At 40.7% G+C, this 23,743-nt stretch overlaps 1 protein-coding gene across 2 annotated transcripts in view; it reads right to left on the bottom strand.

Annotated features, from left to right (window-relative positions):
* Nucleotides 1-22,093, bottom strand: part of Casc4 (cancer susceptibility 4) — an 80,525-nt gene extending 58,432 nt beyond the window's left edge. Inside the window, exon 1 of one of the 2 annotated variants that reach the window (XM_005364353.3) lies at nt 21,728-22,093. In XM_005364353.3, the coding sequence (XP_005364410.1) occupies nt 21,728-22,054 (327 nt within the window). In that variant the 5' untranslated portion in view covers nt 22,055-22,093. The remainder of the gene's footprint in view (nt 1-21,727) is intronic. The other variant, XM_005364356.3, reaches the window with a different exon arrangement.
* Between the last annotated feature and the right edge of the window lie 1,650 nt (nt 22,094-23,743).

The raw sequence follows: 23,743 nt of genomic DNA, 5'->3' as shown, positions 1-23,743 counted from the left end.
CCAGGATGGACGTAGGCTAGAATCTTCCCGGTAAGCGCACCTTGGGGTGCTACACACAGATGATTAGAAATGGGCTAGTCCAGGTGCGAGAGTTAGCCTAAAAGAGAATGGGCCAAGCAGTGATTAAAAGAATACAGTGTCCGGGTAATTATTTTGGGTAAAGCTAGCCGTGTGGACAGTGGGGTGCTGGGGGACGCAGCCCCACCACACCTATTACTACAGATGGCGCCCAACGTGGGGCACGAACCCACGACCCTGGGATTAAGAGTCCCATGCTCTACCGACTGAGTGAAGTGGGGCTGATTAGTTAGTACTTACAACTAACTAATCAGCAAACTAAAGGGGCCAAGGATTAATGCTAGGTTATAGTTTCAAGTGAGGGTAGCCTGGTTTCATGTATTTGGAAAGAGTATCACGGCATCTGGCGGGAGGGAGCTGTTCTGAGGTATTTTGTTCTGACCCCTTCCTGTCTTCCTCTTTGAAATACCTCTATGGACCCACCTCCAGCCACCTACTTCCTTCAGTCAAGCTTCATCTCCTCAAATTTCCAGGTCTCCCCAAATAACACCACCCCTGGAACTAAGCCCTAGACACATGAGTGTTTTTGGGGACACCTCATGTCCAAACAGTAACACTGTCCTTCCTATGACCTCTCTTCTGAGGCGCAGGTTCTTGATTCTTCTCAAGAAGAATTATCTTAGATTTCCTAGCATGTTTCTTATTTATCCCCAGTTATTTCATACATTTCCTCTCATCTTTCATCCTCTATTACCTAAAACTTTGTCTTTATTGACCTACCAGTTCTTTCTGAAATTCTTTTAATGCTCTCTCCAGCCCTTGTGGTTTGTCTAGATTAATTCTGGCAGCTGTTACCAGCTCAGTTGCTCTGTTTTCCTTTTCATCTGGGGACCCTGAAAATGGCTCAGCTGTGTCTGCTGCACTTTCATTATGGCTTGTTCTTGGGCAATTAGCACAGCTATGACCAATTACTACGAAGGTTACATATACTTAGCTTTTAATAAGCTACATCATTTCTCTCTCCTTTGTTTTCAACACCAAAAAGTGTCTGCTTCCCATTATCACCCCCATTTTAAAACTCGATCTCATACACTCAAACAATTTCTACAAACAATTCTATCTTCTTTAATATATTTAGTAGTTATATAAACAGATATGTATGTATGTATGTATGTATGTATGTATGTATGTATGTATTGTGTTTTTGTTTTTTTAATCTGGTTTGGTGAGATGTCTTAGTGGATTAAGAAATTTGCCATCAAGCCTAACAAGCTGAGTTTGATTCCCCAGAACTCTCATGGTGGAGAGTACCAACTTTCACAAGTAATCCTTTGACCCCTAAAATATGTATTATGGTCCACATATACACACAATTAAATAAATATAATAAAAACTAAATGCATTTTCTAAACTGAAAAGCAAAGGCAGGAGAATTACAAATTCAAACCAATTTACACTACAAATAAAGCAAGTTATATAGACCTCAAAATTCACAAAGAAACAAGCAACAAAAGACCCATAATAGTCTTTCTCCTTCACCACCTAGTATGATTCAGTAGCTGAGGGATGGTACAGAAATCTTTATTTTAGGGGGAAAAAAAACCTCAAAAGATGCCAAAAAAATAGCCAGGTACAGCAATTACTCATCTATACTTTTTTGGCTAGAAAATATGGCTGCTGTATGAAAGTGGAGTGCCACTAATAACTGTGCTACCACTCATAATCAACTTATAAGAAGAAAATGATATAAACAATTTCCCGAATCTATAGTTTACCATTACATGGACATTTTGCTATCTGATTCAAATGTAGATATTTTGGAAAGAATGTTTGAAGTAAAGAAAATACTGCCTTGTTGGGGATTACAAACTGCTACTGAAAAAATACAAAGAGGAGATTCTATTAATTATTTAGTTTATAAAATAGGGTTATAGAAAATTAGATCACAAAAAGTATAAATTAGGAGAGATCAGTTGCAGCCTCTTAATGACTTCCAAAGATTGCTAGGAGACATTTTCCCAACTATAGCCCACTACTAGGATAAAACCTGATGAATTGATTAATTTAAACAAAACCTTAGATGGTGACAAGGGCTTAAATAGTCCCAGGAAATTATCAGCTGAAGCTGAGAGAGAACTGACTTTCACTGAAGAGAAATTACAGAAGACATCTGTGGATTGTGTGGCTCTGACTCTTAACTGCATACTGGTCACACTACCCCTCAAATATTCCCCTACAGGAATGTTAATGCAGAAGGATGATATTATCTTAGATCTTTTCATCACAAGAAAAGATTCATTTAGGCTCTCCTTTCAAAGATTTCAGTTCTTAGCCACTTGGTCCCTTTTTCTTTCTTTTTTTTTTTTTTTTTTTTTTTTGGTTTTTTGAGACAGGGTTTCTCCGTAGCTTTTGGTTCCTGTCCTGGAACTAGCTCTTGTAGACCAGGCTGGCCTCGAACTCACAGAGATCCGCCTGCCTCTGCCTCCCGAGTGCTGGGATTACAGGCGTGCGCCACCACCGCCTGGCCCACTCGGTCCCTTTGTCTCTTCAGCCTGTGGCAAGACAGGAAACACAACATGACAGGAAACCCAAGACAAAGGCCTGTCCATCTCTGCTGGGAAACAGAAAGGAAGCAGATGGGCTGGGATACCAGTATCTCCCTTGAGGGCCTGTCCCCAGTGACTTCACATGCTTTTACTTAGGCCTTACCACTAGTCCCACCTTCTGCCAGTAGTACTGTAGACCGGGAACAAAGCAATGTTCAAGCTCTAAATTAGGGGCTGAAGAGATGGTTCAGCGGTTAGCACTTGTTGCTTTTCCAGATGACTTGGATTCAGTTCCTAGCACTCACATGGCTGCTCACAACTGTCTGTAAATCTAAGTTTCAGAGGATCTGATGCCCTCTTCTGGCCTCCGAGGAAACAGGCACTCACATGGTGCACATTAAATGCTTATTTTACAACAGATCCTGTGATAAATTCTCTTTCTCTATATTAACCTCATTTAATGCTTACAACCACTCTACAAAGTAGGTATAGTGATATTCTCCATTTCACAGATGGGGGCCCTGTGCCCTAAATCATAGGCACAGATTCTGGATACTCTTCCAAGTAGTACCAATCCAAAGACTGCAGTGCCTGTGGCCACTATGCATGTATCATATCTAATAAGAGAATAACCTTTTTTACTTCACATGTAAGATGCAAATAACATTTCAAATACACTTGTAACTTTTACTTTATCCGTTAAGATCTGTTTCTCTTGAAATAGTAGCAGAAACCATACCTTGCTACATGGGGAGTGGGATAGATACATAAGTCAAAGACTTGTTATGTAGCCCTGGGTGCCCTTGAGCCCCCAGCAATCTTCCTGCCTCTTCTTGAGTGTTTGCTTTAAAAGTATACTGCACACCTGTCTTATTACATACTTTTAAAAATTACTATATTAACTTATTTATTGCATGTTTGTGTACATGTATGATGGTCAGAGGAAAACTTGCAGGAGTTGTTTCTTTTCTTCACCATGTGGGTTCCAGAGACTGACCTTGGGTCATCAGTGGGCAGTAAGTACATTTCCCGGCTGAACCATTAGTTACTTCACTGGTCCTGTAGTTACATACTTTAAATCAGCACACCAAGTCTTTGGTCATGGTTGGCTAAAATGAACCACAATTTTTTCAATTATTCATTAATTGTATTTTATTGTGGTACACATTTCATTATTCATTTAATCAATAATTTATAAAGTACTTACTGAGTGCACTATGCGCTAAGACTGGGCATACAAAGTATTTTGTTGGTCTGTTAAATCAATGAAATAATTCATTCCATTAGCCAGTCACAAGGAAATACTGAGCACCCAGTAGTAAAGGACACTGCAGAGATTTGAGATAGAGATATATACAAGTCACGTGGTAGTGGCACAGCCTTTAATACCAGCACTTAGGAGGCAAAGATAGGCAGGTTTTTGTGAGTTTGAGGCCAGTCTGGTCTACAGAGCTAGTTCCAGAAGGACAGTCAAGGCTATACAAAGGAACCCAGTCTCAAAAAACAAAAGAAAGTAAGCTACAAGAAATATAAGGGAGTTCTGCTTAAATGATACAAATTCTGGAGTCATGGGCATGTAGAGAATGACAAGTTTTGTGAGCAAATATGATTACTTAGGAAAAGAATAAAATGAAGAGGATTCAAACTAAAATGAACGATCAATACTAAAGAATGGTAACAGAGACGAATCCAGCAAAGGAGAGAAAGAAACAGAAAAATGGAAAACTGGTGTCATGGGAGCCAAGCACATAGAGAACTGGAGAAAAGATACTGAGACATGAGGAGTAGAAAAGAAAATGCAGGCATGAGAGAAGCAATTCTCTTTAAGAAAATTTGACTGCAAAGGGGAAAAATTCAAATATTTTCAAATGCTATGGAGCGTTTGTCTGTTTTTTGAGTTAGGGTTTTTCTATGTTGCTCTGGCTATCCTCGAACTCACAGAGATCTGCCTGCCTCTGATATCAATGGTGTGCTTCCCAACCATAAAGGTAGCAAGTTTTCAGAGAGATTTATTAAAGGTTTCTGGATTAGACCCAAAGAACAAGTAAGAAGGTTGACAGAAGAACCTTCCTACTAAAGTGAAAACAGTGCAGATGTAGACTTGGTAGAAGTTTTACCATACAATTCTTCTTCTTCTTTTTTTTTTTTCCAAGACAGGGTTTCTCTGCAGCTTTGAAGCCTGTTCTGGCACTTGCTCTGTAAACCAAGCTGGCCTCAAATTCACAGAGATCCTCCTGCCTCTGCCTTTCAAGTACTGGGATGCTCTTAGCATACAAAAGGATACTAAACCAACACATGAAAATTAGTTGCTTTTCTTTTAGTAATGAACTTGCTGAGAAAGAAATAAGGGAAAGGGAAAAGATTCACAGTAGCTAAAACAATAATTAACAGCAACAAAAATAAGCCTAACCAAGGATGTGAAAGACTTCCACAATGAAAACTTTCAAACATGGAAAAGAGATATTTAAAAAGACATTATAATGTAAAAAGATCTCCTATGTTCATTGTTTGGCAAAATTTATATTGTAAAAATAGCTATATTTTTACAAAAGTGGTCTGCATTTGCAACACATATTCTAGTGACATGCTTCTCAAGACAAAACCCTAAAATTTGTATGAAGACACAAAAGTCACACAGTCAAAGCAATCCTAGGTAGAAAGAGAATCCTGGAGACATCACAATACCTAATTTCAAATTATACTATGGAGCCATTCATTGTAACAAAATTCATGTTCCAGCATGGTGCTGAAACAAAAGCTGACTTGTAAATCAGTGGGATAGAATTAAAGAAACAATTCTCAAAAGAAGAAATAAAAGGAGCTCATGAGATGGCTTAGTGGTTAAGAGCAAGAGGACCCAGTTTCAATTCCCAGAACCCACATGCCAGCTAGCAACTGTCTATAACTCCAGTCCCAGGTGATCTGACACCCCTGTCTGACCTCCTTGGGCAACAGGCACACACATGCACAGACATACATGCAGGCAAAACACCCATATACTTAAATATTAGTTATTTTAAAAAAAGAAAGAAAAAGGCCAATAAATGCATGAAAAATGCTCAGCATCCTGAGTCATGGGGGAATGCATATTAAAATTGCACTGAGGCTGAGGATATACTTCAGTAGCAAGAAGATTTGCCTGCTTCCCTCATTTCTCAGCCTCTGGTAAATTGCTGTATACCCTAGGCTGCTCTGGAACTCTGTGCAACTCAGCAAGTCTTGAACTTCAGGTCCTCCTTCCCCTGCCTCTGAAATACTGGCATTGTTCATGTGTGCCATTACAGTTAGCTATGATCTGTTTCATGTGCTTATTTCAAGCATAGTTGGAGAAAGTCATATAACCTACTTGTAGAAATTTTTGATCAGAAAACTCAACAGCCACACCTTAAGAAAATTTATCTAGGCACTATGCCCTTTAGAATACTTTTAAGATCTCTTCTCTGTTCTAACTAACTCACTCTTCCTCTTCTCTCACCCTTTCCCCCATTTAAATTCCTTTTCACCTTTCTTGAAGCTGTCCTCTGCCTATTTAAGAATTGTGTGGTATAGCTGGGCAGTGGTGGCACATGCCTTTAATCCCAGACCTTAAGAGTTTTCTGGGAGTCTGCAGCACTGGTTCTCAGTCTGTGGGTCAAACGACCCTTTTTCACAGGGGTCGCATATCAGATATCCCACATATCAGACATCTACATTATGATTTACAACAATAGCAAAATTAGTTATGAAGTAGCAATTAAAATAATTTTATGGTTGGGGGTCACTACAACACAAGGAACTGTATTAAAGGCTCACAGCATTAGGAAGGTCAAAAATCACTGGGTCTTTAGATATAGGGTTATACAAACAGGGATAATTTATCTTCTCCCTTCCCTATCTAGATCTCTTCTTCCTGCTGGTTTCATTGCTTTAGCTAGATTCTCAAGCATCATACCAAGTGGAGTAGATACTTTGTTTCATTTAAAAAAATGCTTTCAGCCGGGCAGTGGTGGCGCACGCCTTTAATCCCAGCACTCGGGAGGCAAAGGCAGGCGGATTTCTGTGAGTTCGAGGCCAGCCTGGTCTACAAGAGCTAGTTCCAGGACAGGAACCAAAAGCTACAGAGAAACCCTGTCTCGAAAAATCAAAAAAAATAAAAAATAAAAAATAAAAAAATGCTTTCAGCCGGGTGGTGGTGGCCCACGCTTTTAATCCCAGCACTTGGGAGACAGAGGCAGGCGGAGAGAAACCCTGTCTCTAAAAAATAAACAAACAAACAAACAAACAAACAAATAAATAAATACATAAGCAAGCTTTCAGTTTTTCCTGATCAAGTATTATGTTGGCTGTTGGTCTATCATATTATCTTCATTATGTTTAAGTATGTTCCTTCTATTTGTTTCTTTGGGGCTTTTATCATAAAATGTTGAACTTTGCCAAAGGCCTTTTCACATCTATTGGTATGACCATGTGATGTATGCATATGTAGTGTATGAGCACACCTGCGTGTGCTTGACCGTTCATGTGTGTGATGGTCAGAGACTGATGTCAGGTATCGCCTTCTAACAAGTTTCCATTGTATTTCTGAGGGTCATTCACAGCTTCACCATCTCTCACTGAACCTGGACTTCACCTTTTCAATTACAGTGGCTGACCAAGGAGCTACTGGGCTCTCTTATTTTCCCCCATTTCCCTCCCAGCCCCTAGCACTCAGGTGGCAGGCAGGCTGCCATGCCTTTCATATGCCATGCCTTTCATATGGGAATGGGAATCTCAACTCAGGTCCTCATGCTTAAGCAGCAAGGACCCTACCCACTGAGCCATCTATCTCCCCAGCCTGGTTTCTGTCTTTAAACATATGTACTGCTATATTATATGTATTGATTTGAACCATTCCTAGATGAAACTCTGGAATGAAAATAACTTGATTATAGTGTATGGTCTCTGCAATGTGTTATGAATTTGGTTTGCAAATATTTTATTGATAATTTTTGTTTCTATGTTCATGATGGAAATTGGTCTAAAGTTTTCTTTCTGTGTACTTATCTGATTTTGGTATCAGGGTAATACTAGACTCACAGAATGAATTTGTTTGTATTTCTCTGCTTTTTATTTCAAATGACAGGAGCACTGGTGTGAGCTCTTCATTAAAAGTCTAATAGAATTCAGCGGTGAATCTGTGCAGCCTGGGCTTCTCTTTTTTGGAACTCTTCATTGCTGTTTCAATCTCACTGCTTATGGTAGGCCTATTTAAATGGTTTACATCTTCTGGATTTAAGTAGGTCATATGTGTGCAGAATTTATATCCTATCTTTACTTCCCAATTTTCTTTAAATGTAAACTTTCAAGGTGTTCCTTAATAATCTTGTGTCTCAGGGTTTTCATTGCTGTGAAGAGACACCATGACCACGGCAACTCTTATAAAGAAAACATTTAGTTGGGGTGGCTCGGTCACAATTTCAGAAATTCAGTCTGTTATCATCATGACAGGAGCATAGTGGCATGCTGGCAGACATGGTGCTGCAAGAGTAACTGCAGACAACAGGAAATGGTAGACCGAGACACTGGGTGGTATTCGAACAAAGGAAAACTCAAAGCCTGCCCCCACAGTGATGTACTTCCTCCAACAAGGCCACACCCACTCAAACAAAGCCACACTTCCTAATAGTGCCAGCCTTTATGAGATTATGAGGCACCAATTACATTCAAACTACCACATCTTGTAAATATTGTATGCAATGCTCCCTTTTTAGCTCTTTACTCTCTTTTGATTACTTTTGCTAAAAGTTTCTTGATCTTGTTCAGTTTTCCAAGAACTTTTTGATTTGCTAGTTTTTTTGTATTATTCTTTCAATCTTCCGTTTCATTAGTTCCTGCCCTGAACTTTCTTATTTTATCTACTGTTTTGGGATTTGGTTTGCTCTTTCTTTTTCTTTCTTTTCTGACTGTGAGGGGTATCATTAGATTTCTTATTTATTTGAGATTTCTCTAATATTTCAATGTCAACACTTACAGATTAAAAACTTCCCTTTTAGACTTGCCTTAGTTGTAATCCCAAAGGGTCTGGTAAATTCTTTTCACTTTCATTTGATTCCTGATTTTTTTTTCAATAGTATCTTCAATAATAAAGGAGAGTACTGTTTACTCTCTGATGTTTTATATTGTCTGTGGTATCTCCTGCTATTGAGTTCTAGTTTTATTCTAGTATGATCTGATAGAAGAGATTATTTTTATTTTTATTTTTTTTTATTTGTTAAGACTTCCTTTATGGTTTAAACTATGATCTGTTTTAAAGAAAGTTCCATGTGCTGTTAAAAGGAATATGTATCTCAGCCTTGCTGGATGAAATATTCTATACAAGTCTGTTAAATTCATTTTATCTATGTACAGCTCAGTTCTTAAATTTTTTGATTTTTTAATCTGAATGACCTATCTACTGATCACAGTGAGGAACTAAAGCCATCTATTATAATTTTTCAGAACTTCCATATACTTTGGAGTCTATTAGTTTTGTTTTATAAAGTTGGGAGCCCCAATATTTGGTGCATAAATCTTTTAATAATTGTTTAATTAATTAATTAATTAATTAATTGATAGATTTTAGTGTGTGGAGACATGCAAGCCAGCCCACACCTCTGGAGGTCAGAGGATATCTTGTTGAAGTTGGTTCTCTTTTTCCACAGTGTCAGTCCCCAGGATCAAACTCAGATCATCAGACCTGCAGGACGCACCTTAAGCTGCTAGGTCATCTTGCCTGTCTAACTGTTCTATCTTCTTGATGAACTGTTCCTTAGTATATATGGCCTTTATCTTTTCTGGTTAATTTGGCTTTAAGTCTATTTCATCAGAGAGCAGAATAGATACATCACTTGTTTTCAGTTTGCATTGCTTGAGATATTAACTTAAATCCTTTCTCTTTCAGTCCATGTTTGTCTTTGCTGTGGATACTTTAACAGTATTCTTTCTTCCAATAAAGGAACAGGAGGGTCTTTCCATAATTTTGTATTCTTTAATTTCCTTCATCAGTGTTTTGTAATTGTCAATATAGGGGTTTCTCATCCCTTTTAAAATCCCAAGTGTTTTAATTGTTTTGTTATTAATATAAACAGAATTGTTAATGATATGTTCCATCAGTTCATCACCTGTAAAAAGAAACAGAACTGATTTTTGTGTCTTGGTTTGTAATCTTAAGTTTTACCAGATTTGTTAGTTTTACCCATCGGTTTTGTGTGTGTGTGTGTGTGGGGGCATTCCCAAATCTTTATTTGTTTGAGACAGCTTCTTACTGTGTATCTCAGGCTGGCCTGGAACTCATTAATTGCACTAGGCTAGTTTCAAGCTCACAAACATCCACTTGCCTCTGCCTCCCAAATGCTGGAACTAAAGCAAATGCTGCCATACTCAGTCAACTTTCCATTCTTGTTTAGTAGCTGTGAGCTAATTATACTACAAGGAAGTACATTTTGGATTATCTTCTCCTAATTACTTTAATCCTTCACTCTGAACATATAGTTAATGATTCTCTTGTGGCTATCTTCTTCAAGAGCATCAACTATGAGCTGGAAAGAATGTCAGTGCCTGCCTTTAATCCCAGTACTCGGGAGGCAAAGGCAGGCAGTCAGATCTCTGAATTCGAGGCCAGCTGGTCTACAGAGGGAGTTCCAGGACAGCAAGAGTAATACTTGAGAAAAACTCAAGGGACTCGGTCTCAAAACAAAACAAGTAATTTTAACTATGGTCCATTGTGTTGGAGGGCACTTGCCATCCCGCCTGACAATTGATTGAGCTTGATTCCAGAAAACTACATAATAGAAGGAGAGAACTAACCCCTACAAAGAGTCCTCTGACTTCTACATATAGATGACATACACAGTGTTAGTCAAATTCCCTGCCAGAGGAGATATTAGCAATGTAGACTACCCCTTCTCCAAAGGTTCCAACAACAGGCAGATGCATGATTCCACCAAAATTCACTCTAGGGAGCCTATTAATTTATTGGGCTTCCTTGCAGAGCACTGATAAGGGGGCTACTACTTAAGAGAGGGGATGCTGGTGCTCTCCCCCCAACAGACCACACCCAATAGAGATGAGGGCTTTCCTGTAGCTGCACAGATGGAATCCTTCTCTAGTCTTTCGAAGCCCCCACTTTTAAGTGGTGCTGGGATCATATTTAGGTCCTCCTGCTTATAAAGCAAGTTCTTTACTGAAAATTATCTCAACATAAACTTTTTTTTTTTTTGAGACATTGAGTTTCTGTGTAGTCCTGGCTGTCTTGGAACTCACTCTGTAGACCAGGCTGGCCTCGAACTCACAGATCCGCCTGCCTCTGCCTCCCAAGTGCTGGGGCTGGGATTAGAGGCATGCGCCACCACCCCACACCAGGTAAACATTATTTCTAAATGCTTTCATTTCCTGGGTTTACGCCACAATGGCCAGCTCTTATCATTTTTTTTTTTTTTTTTTTTTTTTTTTTTTTGGTTTTTTGAGACATGGTTTCTCTGTAGCTTTGGAGCCTGTCCTGGAACTAGCCCTTGTAGACCAGGCTGGCCTCGAACTCACAGAGATCTACCTGCCTCTGCCTCCCAAGTGCTGGGATTAAAGGCATGCACCACCACCTAGGTCTTATCTTTTCAAAATAAATTTTATTATATTATTCTCCTTCACCTCAAGGATGAACTAAAACCCCTTAGTATGGTATTTGACTGTTAAGTGAACGGTCCCCTAAGAGACCAAAAACAATTCAACATTTATACAATCAATTGATTTTCTACAAGAATGCCAAGACAGTTAATGAAAAAAAAAAAAAAAGAGAGAGAGAGAGAGATCTGTGTCAGTTTTTCCACAGCGACAAGATACCTGCTATAAACTTAAGAAGGAGGATTTGTTTGGGTCAGGTTCAGAAGTACAGTTGGCTTCAAAGCTCCTGGGCCTAGCTGAGAGCAGACTATCTTAACAACAGAAGATGTGACACAAGAGCTTCTTCACCTTATGGCAGGAAGCAGACAACAGTACAAAATGGACCAGGGCCAAGATTTCCTCTGCCCAACAGCTATTCAAATACTGGATCCATTAGAAGATGAAACCACTATTTAGGTCAGAGCCCTCATAAACTCTCTGGAAACATTCTCACAAATACAACTAGAGATATGCTTTACTAACACCCTTAGGGTCTGTCAATCCAATCAAATTAACAAGATTGACCATGACAAGTTTCTTCAGCATGCTGGGACAACTGAATAAACCACATGGAAAGAAGGTTCTATCATATCATATGGGAAAACCAACTCAAATGAAACAAAGGCCTCAATAGAAATAAAACTGTGTGACTTTTAGAACAGGAAAAATGTCTATAACCTTGGATTTTATATTTATTTCTTAAATTTGATAATAAAAAGCAGAGACAACTAATAAAAAATATAAAACTGAAATCATCAACAGCCAAAACTTCAAAAAATACTAGTGACAAACTGAAAACACAACCTACAAAATCGAGGACAAAGATTACAGATTATGTCTGATTGAGTTTGCCACCTAGAGTACATAAAGAATGACAGCTCAGTAACAACGTCAGATATAAAATGAACAAAGGGGGGGAGAGGGAAAGATGGCTCAGTGGTTAAGAGCACTGGCTGCTCTTTCAGAGGTCCTGAGTTCAATTCCCAGCAACCACATGGTTGCTCACAACCATCTATAGTGGCCCTCTTCAGCCATAAAGTTGACAGAGCACTCATAGTAAATCTTTAAAAACGAACAAAGGGATCCTCAATAGCCACCATGCCCTGACTGGCATGACAGCCTGACAGCCCCTGAACCATGAGCTGAAGCAAAGTCCTTAAGAAGGACAAAGACAAGGAAGACAAGGACAACAATGACATGGAGGGAGGTGAGAGCTGAAGAGATGGCCCAGTGGTTAAGAGCACTGGCTATTTTCCCAAAGGACCGGAGTTCAATTACCAGTAACTACATGGTGACTCAAAATCTTCTGCAACTCCAGATCCAAGAGATCCAACAGCCTCTTCTGTTCTCTGCAGACACATTACATATGTCGTACAGACATGTAACAGAAAGTAAAACAGTCATATATACTTTTTTTTTTTTCCAAGACAGGGTTTCTGTGTAGTGTGACAGAGTCCCAGAGATCTTAGTACAACTGACTCTATGGTGGAAGTACCATTCTGGCTGTAAAACTCAGCATGTAGACAGCACCTGCCAAAACTAAAACACAGGCCTAATTCATCAAAGTCCATGAGGAAGTCACTACATATACTAACCTTGCTTTTTTGCTTCTGTAGTTCTGCTTGAACCCAGGATTTAAGACCAGACTGAGCAACATAGCAAGACTCCATCTCAAAATTAACTAATCTGGGAGGGTGTGTAGGAGAAAAAATATACAGGAAACAAACACAATATTCTTTTCATGCTGAAAAGACAATGAGTTGATGATGGGCGGTTTTACATCAGAATATTTTGATCACGACCTTTATAGTGCTCTCAGAGACGTGGGTAATCTGTTGGGTAGCCCAGCACAGATTTACAATGCTTTGGTTTCAAAACCAAGGCAAACTGCTAAATCAGTCATCAAATATTTACTGAGTCCACACGTAATTTGTAGTGCCAAATCTGTGTTTACAACACTCAGTTTTTTACTTTCTTAGCATTCTATTTTATTTTGGTATATAATACTCATACATAGGGCACAATGTGATGTTTTGAAACACGTTTGACGTATACTGATCAAAGTGGAGTAATTAATATATTCATCACCTCAAATGCTTTTCACTTCTTGCTGACGAAATACTTGAAATCCTTACCATTATCCTGAAACACATAGTGCATTACTGTTACCTGTAGTCAGCTGACTGCAAGAGAACATCAGAACTTAGTCATTCTGTCAACCAATACTGCACCTGTTGCCCAACCTTTCGCAATTGCCCACTCCCTACAAGACTGGAGTTTATTTCGGTTTTGCAGTTTTGGGATCAAACCGAGGGCTTCAGTTGGAGATATAGCTCAGCAGTAGTGTGTTTACCTACATGTGCAAGGACCTGGACTGGATTATTTGCATGCACACACACACAAACACACACACCCTATTGCACGCTAGGCAGGCACTCTGCTATTGTGCTACATCTCCTCCCTGTACAGATTAGATTATCAAACTCAAGACAGTATATATTTGGGGAAAAAGAAAAGTAGGTCCAAACCAGGAATAGTATACATCTGCAATATAAACTAAAAAACAAAACAACAAAACCAGAATCAGGTGACTACAACACAGAATTCTACTAGAGCTCCAAAGAAGAATAAAAACACTCCTCAAACTATTCCATAAAAAAGAAAAAGAAAGGAACACTTGTAAATTCTTTTAACAAAGCCAGTATTAACTTTGATACCAAAACCAGACAAAGATCTAACAGAAAAATTATAGATCAATTTTTCTGATGAACATCGATGTAAAAATTCAACAATGCATTTTTTAAAAAAGATTTATTTATTATGTACACAGTATTCTGTCTGAACACATGTCTGCATGCTAGAAGAGGGTATCAGATCTCATTATGGATGGTTATAAGCTGCCATGTAGTTGCTAGGAACTAAACTAAGGAAGAGCAGCCAGTGCTCTTAACTTCTGAGTCATCTCTCCAGCCCTCAACGAGGTATTTTCAAGAGCACTGACTACTTTATTAAAGGACCTAGGTTTGATTCCCAGCACCCACATGGCAGCTCACCATTCTAGGGGATGCAACTCTAGGGGATGCAACACCTTCTTGTGGCCTCACTGGGTACCAGACACACACATGGTGCACAGACATATTTGCAGCAAAACACTCAAACATATAAAATAAAAACTAATAAATATAAATTTGGTTTTTTTGTTTGAAATGTTTTTTAAGCCAAAGTAAAAACACATCAATAAGATTATCCTATCCTTTTCCAGGATCTAACCAGGTAAGTGAATGGGAATAAAAAAGATCATATTGAATAAATTAGCCCGTACCCAGAAAGACAAATGTTGCATGTTGTCTCCCATCTGAGGATCCTAGCTCCAAATATTCAGGTATGAGTACATATTCTGGAGTAACTTTAGAAACCAGGAAAGTAAAAAAGGGACCATGGGGGCAGGAAGCACAAGAGAGGAGGAAAAACAGGGTACAGATGATCTGAAGGGGGAAATGGGAAAAACAGGGGGGCTCTAGTTAGGGAAGGGGACAGAAATACAGAAAGTATGTCTGAAAGTCTTAAGAAATCATACTATTAACCATCTACCTAAAATACCTATAGTACACTTAAGTCAGTGTACAAATCTACATATACAGTTTAATGATATTTTCCCATCTGGGCTTACAATGCTACATCCAAGTGCCAAAGACCATCTAACAAAAACCCTAACACCAGGTACAAGAAGCCCTCTTTTGAACTGTTGACCAGGGTTGTCCAAGAGACTCTAGAACATTATAGGCTCTTCTTATCACCCTTGGCCAACGGTGGAAAGTAAGTCCCTATTGCTGAAGACACCATGCTTTCAGACACAGGGCTCAGAGGCTCCTAAGCTAGAACCAACCTGAAAGCCTCCTCCCTTGGAACTAGCTTTCAAGGCACCAGAAAATAGCATGAAAGCTTCCAAAGAGGGGAAGAAACCAACAATCCTATAAACCACAATCACCAACAATAATCCTATGGCACAGTAATAGTACACATACTTTGCTGGTAACCAATAGCTTTCTAACTGGAATTATCAACAGTTCAATGAGAGGTAAATGATGTCTGGAACTGGAAACCTAGTCACCTACCCAGGCCTAGCGAGTTCATGAATCTTGAAGAACCCACACTCAGCATTTACTAAGCCACCATAATCCCTAATCACACTAATTTGTCCTTATATCTACAGATAAGTATAGTCCTCACCCCTCATAAGGAAACTTCTCTTTCCAATGGATGGACACCATACAAAAAAATCCACAAGCAATCAAAATGCGGAGCTGTGGGACCCAGCCCCAACTGATATCTCTGTAACACAACTCTAAGACTCAGGGATCAATGCAGAAGAGAGCCCAGAAAGACTGTAAGAGCCAGAGGTACAGAGAATTTGAAAGTTTCTCTTAGGAATGTCAGAAGCTATACCCATTTCCAAAAGTGACAATCACATTAACAGGGATTAAAACTTGAACAGGATTTGGGGAGGAGGTATGGGAGAGATAGGTATATGAACTCTTAACATTCAGTCAACAATAAGCGCTATCAGAAACCCCACAGGAGAAAATTTAAAGCAGTCTGTCCTCAAGGAACTTACAATGTTGACAAGAGGAGGTTAACACAAAGAAAGCTATCATTAGCTAAACAAATAAACTAGTGTGGCTCAAATAATAAATGTAAATTATACATAAAAAACAAAAAGCATGATCAGAAGTACTAGCGGTTACAGAGTGAATATAGAAGGCTCAGAAGGTGGATAAAGAGGGATAGGCAAAAAAGAATCAAGAGGATGAGTCAAGAAAGGAAGAAAGACACAAGTCAATCATGACACAGAAAGGTAAATGGAGACAAAACTCAGGAGACAAAACTCATCAGAACCACCAGTCTTGAACAGCCTGGATCAGGAACGAGTGGAAGACACAGGTGGTTGGAGCCACTCTACAGAAGACCTTAAAGAATGAACAATTTTATGACTTCATGAAATAATTGATACAACCATTCGGAAAGTAAGGTCTGAGTGTGCTTGGGTTTGCTTATGAGAACTGCTTAAAGGAAAAGCCCAAAATTCTAACCTGTTTTAATAACTGTTACATGAACATCATGCATGTACAAGACTAATAAAGTAGGAAAGGAAGCTCAGAATGAGGAGGGTTCCAATTTTGCATGATTTTGAGTTACACGAGATAGCAATTTATTAGTTATTAAGTGGCCGGCCAGATTATGACCAGTGAGCTGAGGGAAAGCATAAGTATGGATGCATTTTAGAACTATGGAAGGCTGATCCTTAAAATACAGAAACAGTCAAGCTCCAGGGAATCAGATAAGACAAGTATGGGAGAAATCAACTAAATTTAACTGAAATTGGACAGTAAATGGGAAGGAAAAAAGTCCAACATCTAGGAAAAAAGACTGATCTTGGACAGGAACACAGATAGAGTCCTATCCTGGAGAAAAGGCAGCATAAATAAGTAAGCAGTAAAGGAATAATAATAATAATAGCAAAGACACCATTTAAGATTTTCTTTTTAATATTTACTTAATATTATTTTCAGTGTATAGTTTTGTCTGCATGTATGCCTGTGCACCATGTATGTGCCTGGTGTTTGTGGAATAACAAGAGGCTTTAGATCCCATAGAACTGGAATTACAGATGGTTGTGAGCACAGATGAGTTCTGAGAACTAAATCCTGGTCCTCTAGAAAAGCAGCCAATGCTCTTAACCAATGAAGCATTCTCTCTCTGGCCCCATTTAAAATGGATGGGCAATGGGGTACACACCTTTAAAAAAAAAGAACTTTAATGAATTTAATTTAAAATTCCAAAGAGTAAGAAGATTATCATTGTCCTTTTGTAGATGAGGATAACTGAGGCACAGAAAAGCAATTTGCTTGATTATACAAATACTAGATTTACAGTACAGTGTGGTAAAGGGCACACCTACTGCCCAGACCTGGTTTCTAAGTAAACATCTGCTGGGTGCCAAAGCTTTTATACATAGGTTTGATGTGTGTGGGTGTTATATACCTATACATTGTGCAGTACACACAGTGAAGATAATTTCTGAAGGAAAAATACAATATGCTCTCCATTCTCCTTTCTGTCTTTTCTTCATTTAACTAAAGCTATTTTATATACACACACACCTTTTTTGTTTGTTTGTTTGTTTGTTTGTTTTTCAAGACAGGTGTCTCTGTGTAGACTAGGCTGACTTTGAGCTCATAGAGATCCTCCTGCCTCTGACTCCTGACTGCCGGGATTAAAAGTGTGTGCCACCGTCCAGCTATTCTTTTTAATATAGTCACAGTCAGGATTGTGACAATTAAGAGAAAAAGGAGTCATTTATTGTTCAGCTCCAAGCCTCAAAACTGAGTTTTTTTTTTTTTTCTTTTCTCAAAACAAAGTTTCATTATGTAACCTAGGTCGGCCTTGAATTCATGGCTCTCTAGCCTCCACCTCCCCAGGCTGTGATTACTGACCTATGCTACCACACCTAGTTTCAAAATTCGACCTTTGTGTATGTATATTTGTAACAGAACAAGAGTTTTGAGGAAGACATTGTCTACACTCAAATAGTTCTTTTCCCTTATCAAGAGCTTGAACCCGACCATCTGTTGCATTGCATGAGACAAAGTAACAAGAATCTAATCGCAAGCTGAGGGAGGGCACATACATAAACACCAGTACTTGGACCCAGCCTTGGTCTATAGTGAGCCTCCTGTCTATTACAAAAAGAAAAATATAGTACATGTAATGGAGGGTTTTTTTTGTTTTTTTTTTTTGGCAGAAAGAAGAGGGGGGAAAAAGAGACTACATTGTGTATGTGATTGACTCATCCAAGATACTGGGTGAACATTGAGGTTTCAACCTCCAGGATTTCAGAATATGGTCATATTTGGAGTTTAATAAAGTGATTAAGTGAGGTTACTAGTGTGGGGCTGTTGCTAAAATGCATCCTCATGGGGAAACATAAAAGACATCTACCCCTGGGAAACCAATGAGTTTACTGGATTTCCTTATCACACATAGGTAATGGGTTACTTACGTGAGTGTGGCGCTCTCCTTCACTGACCAAGGCCCCACCAGAAGATCTTTACTCAGGAGGAATGAAAGTTTTCCCACAGCCACACAGATGCAGCCTCCTCCCCTAGGTTTCACCAGCCTATAGACTCTAGCCCTCCCTGATGCCCTGAACAATTAGTACAGAGTTGTATACAATAGCTGGTATGGAGTGGCTCAGCACTCAAGGGAAGATTTAGTGACCCTCCTCAGCCATTTATGAGAGGAAGTAAACAGTTCAATAAGCCCAGACGTGATGCTCTTTTCTATGCAGGCACAATTAAACTGAAGAGGATGTTTGTTTTACTTTTAGAAGAGTTGTGTACAACAGGGGTCACAATCCAAAACGCCTGGAATCTAAGAAGATGAGGCACTGGGGATGCATGCACAAAGGGAACTCCCATAGCAGGACAAGGCAGCAAGAGTCATCTGTAGCCAAGGTGAGAAGTCTCAGAGAAAACCAGTACTTGCTAGTACCTTGACCTGGGACTCTCTGCTTCCAAGGCTATGTAGAAATGAAGTTCTTTATCTAGTCTGTGGTACTGTTATGGCAGCCCTTCTCCAATACCTTCTCCAAGTTAAAATCATTTACAGAACAGAATAAAATACAGTAACTTGGAGAGAATCTAGAGGAATGGGTCTGATCACCACTTTCCTGGACAGTAATGAGAACGCTTTCAAGCTCTTTTATTCTCATGTAGAACTGGCACAATAAACTGGAGGAAGCAAATATCATATTCCTGGTTCCAGAGCTGGGATTTCTGAATCTATGAGGTGGTTTGAATGGTCCTAATAGGCTCATAGGTTTGAATACTTGCTCCCCAGTTGGTAGAATTGTTTGGGAAAGATTAGGAGGTGTGGCCTTGTTGAAGGAGGTGTGTCACTGGGGACAGGTATTGTGGAACATTAGTTTAAGATGCGTTACATTCATTTATGCTGTGGAATATTTGTTTAATGATGCAAAGATGTGCTGCATTCTTTTCTGTTGCATTTGTTTAACTCTGTAAAGCTGTGTCACTTTTGTCACTTTGCCTGCCTAAAACACCTGACTGATCTATGAAGAGCCGAATGGTCTATGGTCAGGCAAGAGAGAGAATAAATATGAGAAATTTAGGCTCAAGGGAGGAGAACAGGACAACAATGGCCAGCCACCCAGCCACAGAATAAGAAGAACAAAATACAGAATAAAGAAGGATAAAAATCTAGAGGCAAACCTTAGTTAGAGAGAAACAGAGTAATTAAAGTTAGAAAAGCTGGCTAGAAACAAGTCAAACTTATAAGTAGGATAAGTTTCTTAGTTTTTATTTGGGAGGAGGGTGGCAGGCCCCAAAGAGTAAAAAAATTCAACTCCAAGCAGGCTTTGAAGTTTCAAAAGATTCATGCCTTTCCCTGTATTCCTCTGTGCCTTCTGCAGAGGACCTGGCTTCAATTCCCAGCACTCATAAGGTGGCTCAAAAGCACCTCTAAGTCTAGTTCCAGGAGACCCAAAGCCTCCTTCTGGCCTTCTTGGGAACCAGATACTCATGTGGTGCACAGATGAACACGCAGACAAAACACCCACACATATACAATAATAAAATTTAAGCCACCAATAAAATGCTTTCTTTTCTAAGGTGCCTTGGTCAGGGTGTTCTGTCAAGGCAATAGAAAACTAAAACACTTAGGGTTTTACAGGGTTAAAGTCCATCAGACAGCAGAGCAAAGAAAGCCAAGAGCTCACATTTTTTTTTTTTTGTTTGTTTTTTTGTTTTTCGAGACAGGGTTTCTCAGTGGCTTTGGAGCCTGTCCTGGAACTAGCTCTGTAGACCAGGCTGGTCTCGAACTCACAGAGATCCGCCTGCCTCTGCCTCCCGAGTGCTGGGATTAAAGGCGTGCGCCACCACCGCCCGGCTAAGAGCTCACATTTTGATCCACAACCAAAAGGCAGAGAGAGTTAACTCAAAAGGGTGTCCTTGTCCATCTTGAAGACCTTACTTTACCACTCCAAACTCTCACAAGTTTCCATCTACTGTATCCAAAAGTTGTTCATGCTTTAGAGTTAAGTGTGTAGCAGATGCATAAGTCTCTCTCAGAAGACATCCATACTGTGTCAAGAAGAAAGGGTTACAAGAAACAATGAGACTCGGTTTTCATGAAATAAGAAGCAAGGTAAAGGTCAAAGAGGGTAAGAAGGTTGGGAGCTCATGAAATCTCATGGAACTTGATTTCTATTTCCAGGACCAACATGGTAGAAGGAGAAAAATGACTCCTACGTGTTTTCCTCCAAAATCCACATGTGCACTCAGGTGAAGACACACACACACACACACACACACACACACACACACACGACTCAATTTAAGGGCCAGCAACACTTGCTGCCAAGACAGGTGACCTGAGTTTGTTCAGTCCCTGGAAACCACAGGATGGACCCCAGAAAGCAGTTCTCTGATCCCCACACATGTTCTCTGGCATGTGTGTGTAGGTGCACGCCTCGCACACGTGCATGCAACTAAATAAATAAATGTAAAATTGTTTTCTAAAAGCCCAGAAAAGTCATCTACAATAGTGCCCATCAAGAAATTTTAAAAATTCTGATTTTTAAACTGAAGTTGCCTAGGTTATAAACTATCAATAAAATGGTGAAAACCAATAAAAAAAAGTAGGATACAATCACTGTCGTTTTAAACTTTTAAAATTTTAAATGTTGTATTTTCTATCTGCCTTTAACACCAGTCCTAACAGCTACTTAAGCATACCCAATTTTATTTTCTTTCAAGAATAATAATGACACAGACATAGGATTCTGTTCCTATGAACTTATTTTTAGATTCTACCATTTTGGCTAATTTCATTAACAATTCAAATGGAGAAGATAATGGATTAACGGTGTCCAAGTCACAAGTGTGGTTCATATATGGTTCCTGACTCATCTATCATACCACTTTCAACACAAAAATAATTTGTTTTTAAAACCTACTTCACAAAATACCTAGACTTACAGAGATTTTAAAAGTCATGCTGTTTAAAAATAGATGTTGTGCACCGGATGGGAAGGGAGGCCCCATTCTGAAATAAATTAATATTGATCAGTCTGCACAGAATGAGGGTGAGACAATGCCCACACCATACCTGGCAGTCTGCAGATTTGTATGGCCGTAAACGTAAGGCGGCCACACAGGCCAGGGTTACCAGTGCCAGCTCAGCAGCTGAGCTCTGGGAGAAAAGGCGGCATCTACACATAGGCCACTCTGGAGAACTAGAACTTAACAGCGAGCCTTTCTGGAAGCGAATGGAGAATGTGGAGCTGGTGCCGGGAAAGCCTGACAACACACGGGGTTGCTGGGGGCTGGGGAGCTTCCAGGGCTACTACGCCGAAGGCGTACCGCAAACGCCGGGGGGCTAATATTAATTTATACCCCACCCCCAGGAGGGCCGAGGAAAGGGCTCGACCTTACCTTGTCATCCTCGCATCTCTTGCCCAGGCCCTCCCTGGCCTGCAGCCGGCTGCTCAGGCGGTCGTAGTCGGCCTCCTTCTGGTCGATCTGCTTCTTATGCGTGTCCACCAAGAGCAAGAGGTCCGAGTTGCGCTTCTCCAGGCGCCCACGGGCCACCTCAGTGCGCTGGACTTGGCCCTGCAGCTCGGCCACCTCCTCCTGAAGCAGAACGTGGCGCGAGGAGATGCTCCAGTAGTTGAAGGCAAGGACGACGATGACCAGCAGCAACACCACCAGCACGAAGGAGGGCAGCCGGCCGGCCCGCCGGTTGGCCCCGAAACCCACCATGGGGCCGGTAGCTCCGCCGACGCCGCCGACACCTGCGGGCAGCGCCGGCCTGCGCTCCGAACCGCCTCGGGACCAGGACCCCCGGAGGCGGGCCTATCTGCCGGAGCGCGGAAGGGGGCGGGGCGTCGCGGGTCCTCCCCGCCCCCTCGGCGCTCCCTGCCGCGAGCCCTCCAAGATTCGGAGCGCAGCGGAGCAGGCGCCCACCGCAGGGGACAGGGAGAAGGAGGCGTTGGTATCTGACGCCCCACGCCTCAGGGCTGGGGGCGGGGACGCGGGACGGAAGGGGGCGGGTTTTCTTCGTCTCCGCCCACCGTCTGGGGCCGGGGCGCCCGGGGGGGCCATTAGCTCGTTTCCGCCGACGCCCCCTCTTCTCGCGAGATAGTGGGTTTACTCTCGTCCCCTTGCGGTCCTGTCTCGCGATGGTTCTCTGGAGGCTGGGGTGCGCTGTCGGGGTCGCGCTGAGTACCTGGTTGGGTGTGCCTACTGCTGCTACCTGGGTGGATCTTTTGAATCCAGGTCTAGGGAGAGCCTGCTTTAAGCTGCCCTTTGGCAGAGTTTTGCCTGGTCAGGAATTCTGGGATTGATAGCATCAAGTAGGGAAGGCTCTAGGTGAGGTGTGACCAGAGAGGGATGTCTAGAAAGGTTTTCTTCTTGTCCTTTTTTTGTGCCAATGACGTGGGAAAACCAAAACCAACAGTTAACATCAGCCCACAAAACAGCGGTGCCCAGACAATACGAAAAGAAAGCCAGAGAACCTAAGCTGTAGGAAGCTCTGGGATTGAGATGTGTTAGCAGCCTGGTTTCCAAGGTTACTGCTGTCACGGACAGAAAGAATTTCAGAACGCGGTGCTCCTATTTTAAAACGCTCTGCTGCTTGGGGTTGGAGACAAAGTCCAGAAACTGCCCTCACTGAATGGCAGCTAATGCGCCGTTACTGACGGCTGACACATTCCGAATTAGCAATAGCAGCGCTTACAAGTTGTTTCTGCACGCCTAGTTTTATATCCCTCCTCCCCCAGTAACAGTTTAACAGAAAGCCAGGGAACAAAGATATTCGGAAACTTCAAAGTCCTCTCTCTATCTCTTCTGAACTAGGCTTAAAGCCAAGTGACTCTTAACACCGTTGGTCACAACAGGTATCATTCAGTGCTCCGGAGAATGACTGCTTTATTATTATTGTTGTTGTTGTTGTTGTTATTATTATTATTGTTATTATTATTATTTTATTCTTGTTTAAGCAAAGTTACTGGGTTTCACCTGTGTAGGCAGGAGGTGGATTTGCTACTCCGGGTCAAGAACTTTGAACAGTATAAATCCTCAAGAACACAAACTAATTTAGTGTATTTATTCAAACCGGCTGATAGTTTTGAGACAGGAAGACTTCTCATCTTTGAATAATTGTTTCCCTGCTTCCTGTGTATTTCAAAAATAAAGTTTATCTGCTTCCAAAAAATATTGTACCTTCACCGAGGGATATCTCTTGTATATTGTACAAAAAAATCAACACAGAACTGTTACTATTTGGTTCACATCAAAGTTGAACTGTTAGCCTGGAAGGTTAGTTTTGCCTGTAATTAGAGCACTTAGGAGGTTGAGGCAGGGGTTCAAAGCCGGCTTGGACTGTGGACGAAGTGGATGTCTCAAAAAGTTGAACCCTGACTTCAGAAGATCTGAGAAGTCTTCTCCACT

This window comes from Microtus ochrogaster, assembly GCF_000317375.1.
Source record: "Microtus ochrogaster isolate Prairie Vole_2 chromosome 14 unlocalized genomic scaffold, MicOch1.0 chr14_random_1, whole genome shotgun sequence".
NCBI lineage: Eukaryota > Metazoa > Chordata > Mammalia > Rodentia > Cricetidae > Microtus > Microtus ochrogaster.
Note: the sequence above shows the minus strand (reverse complement) of the source record. Positions and strands in the feature narration are given on the sequence as shown.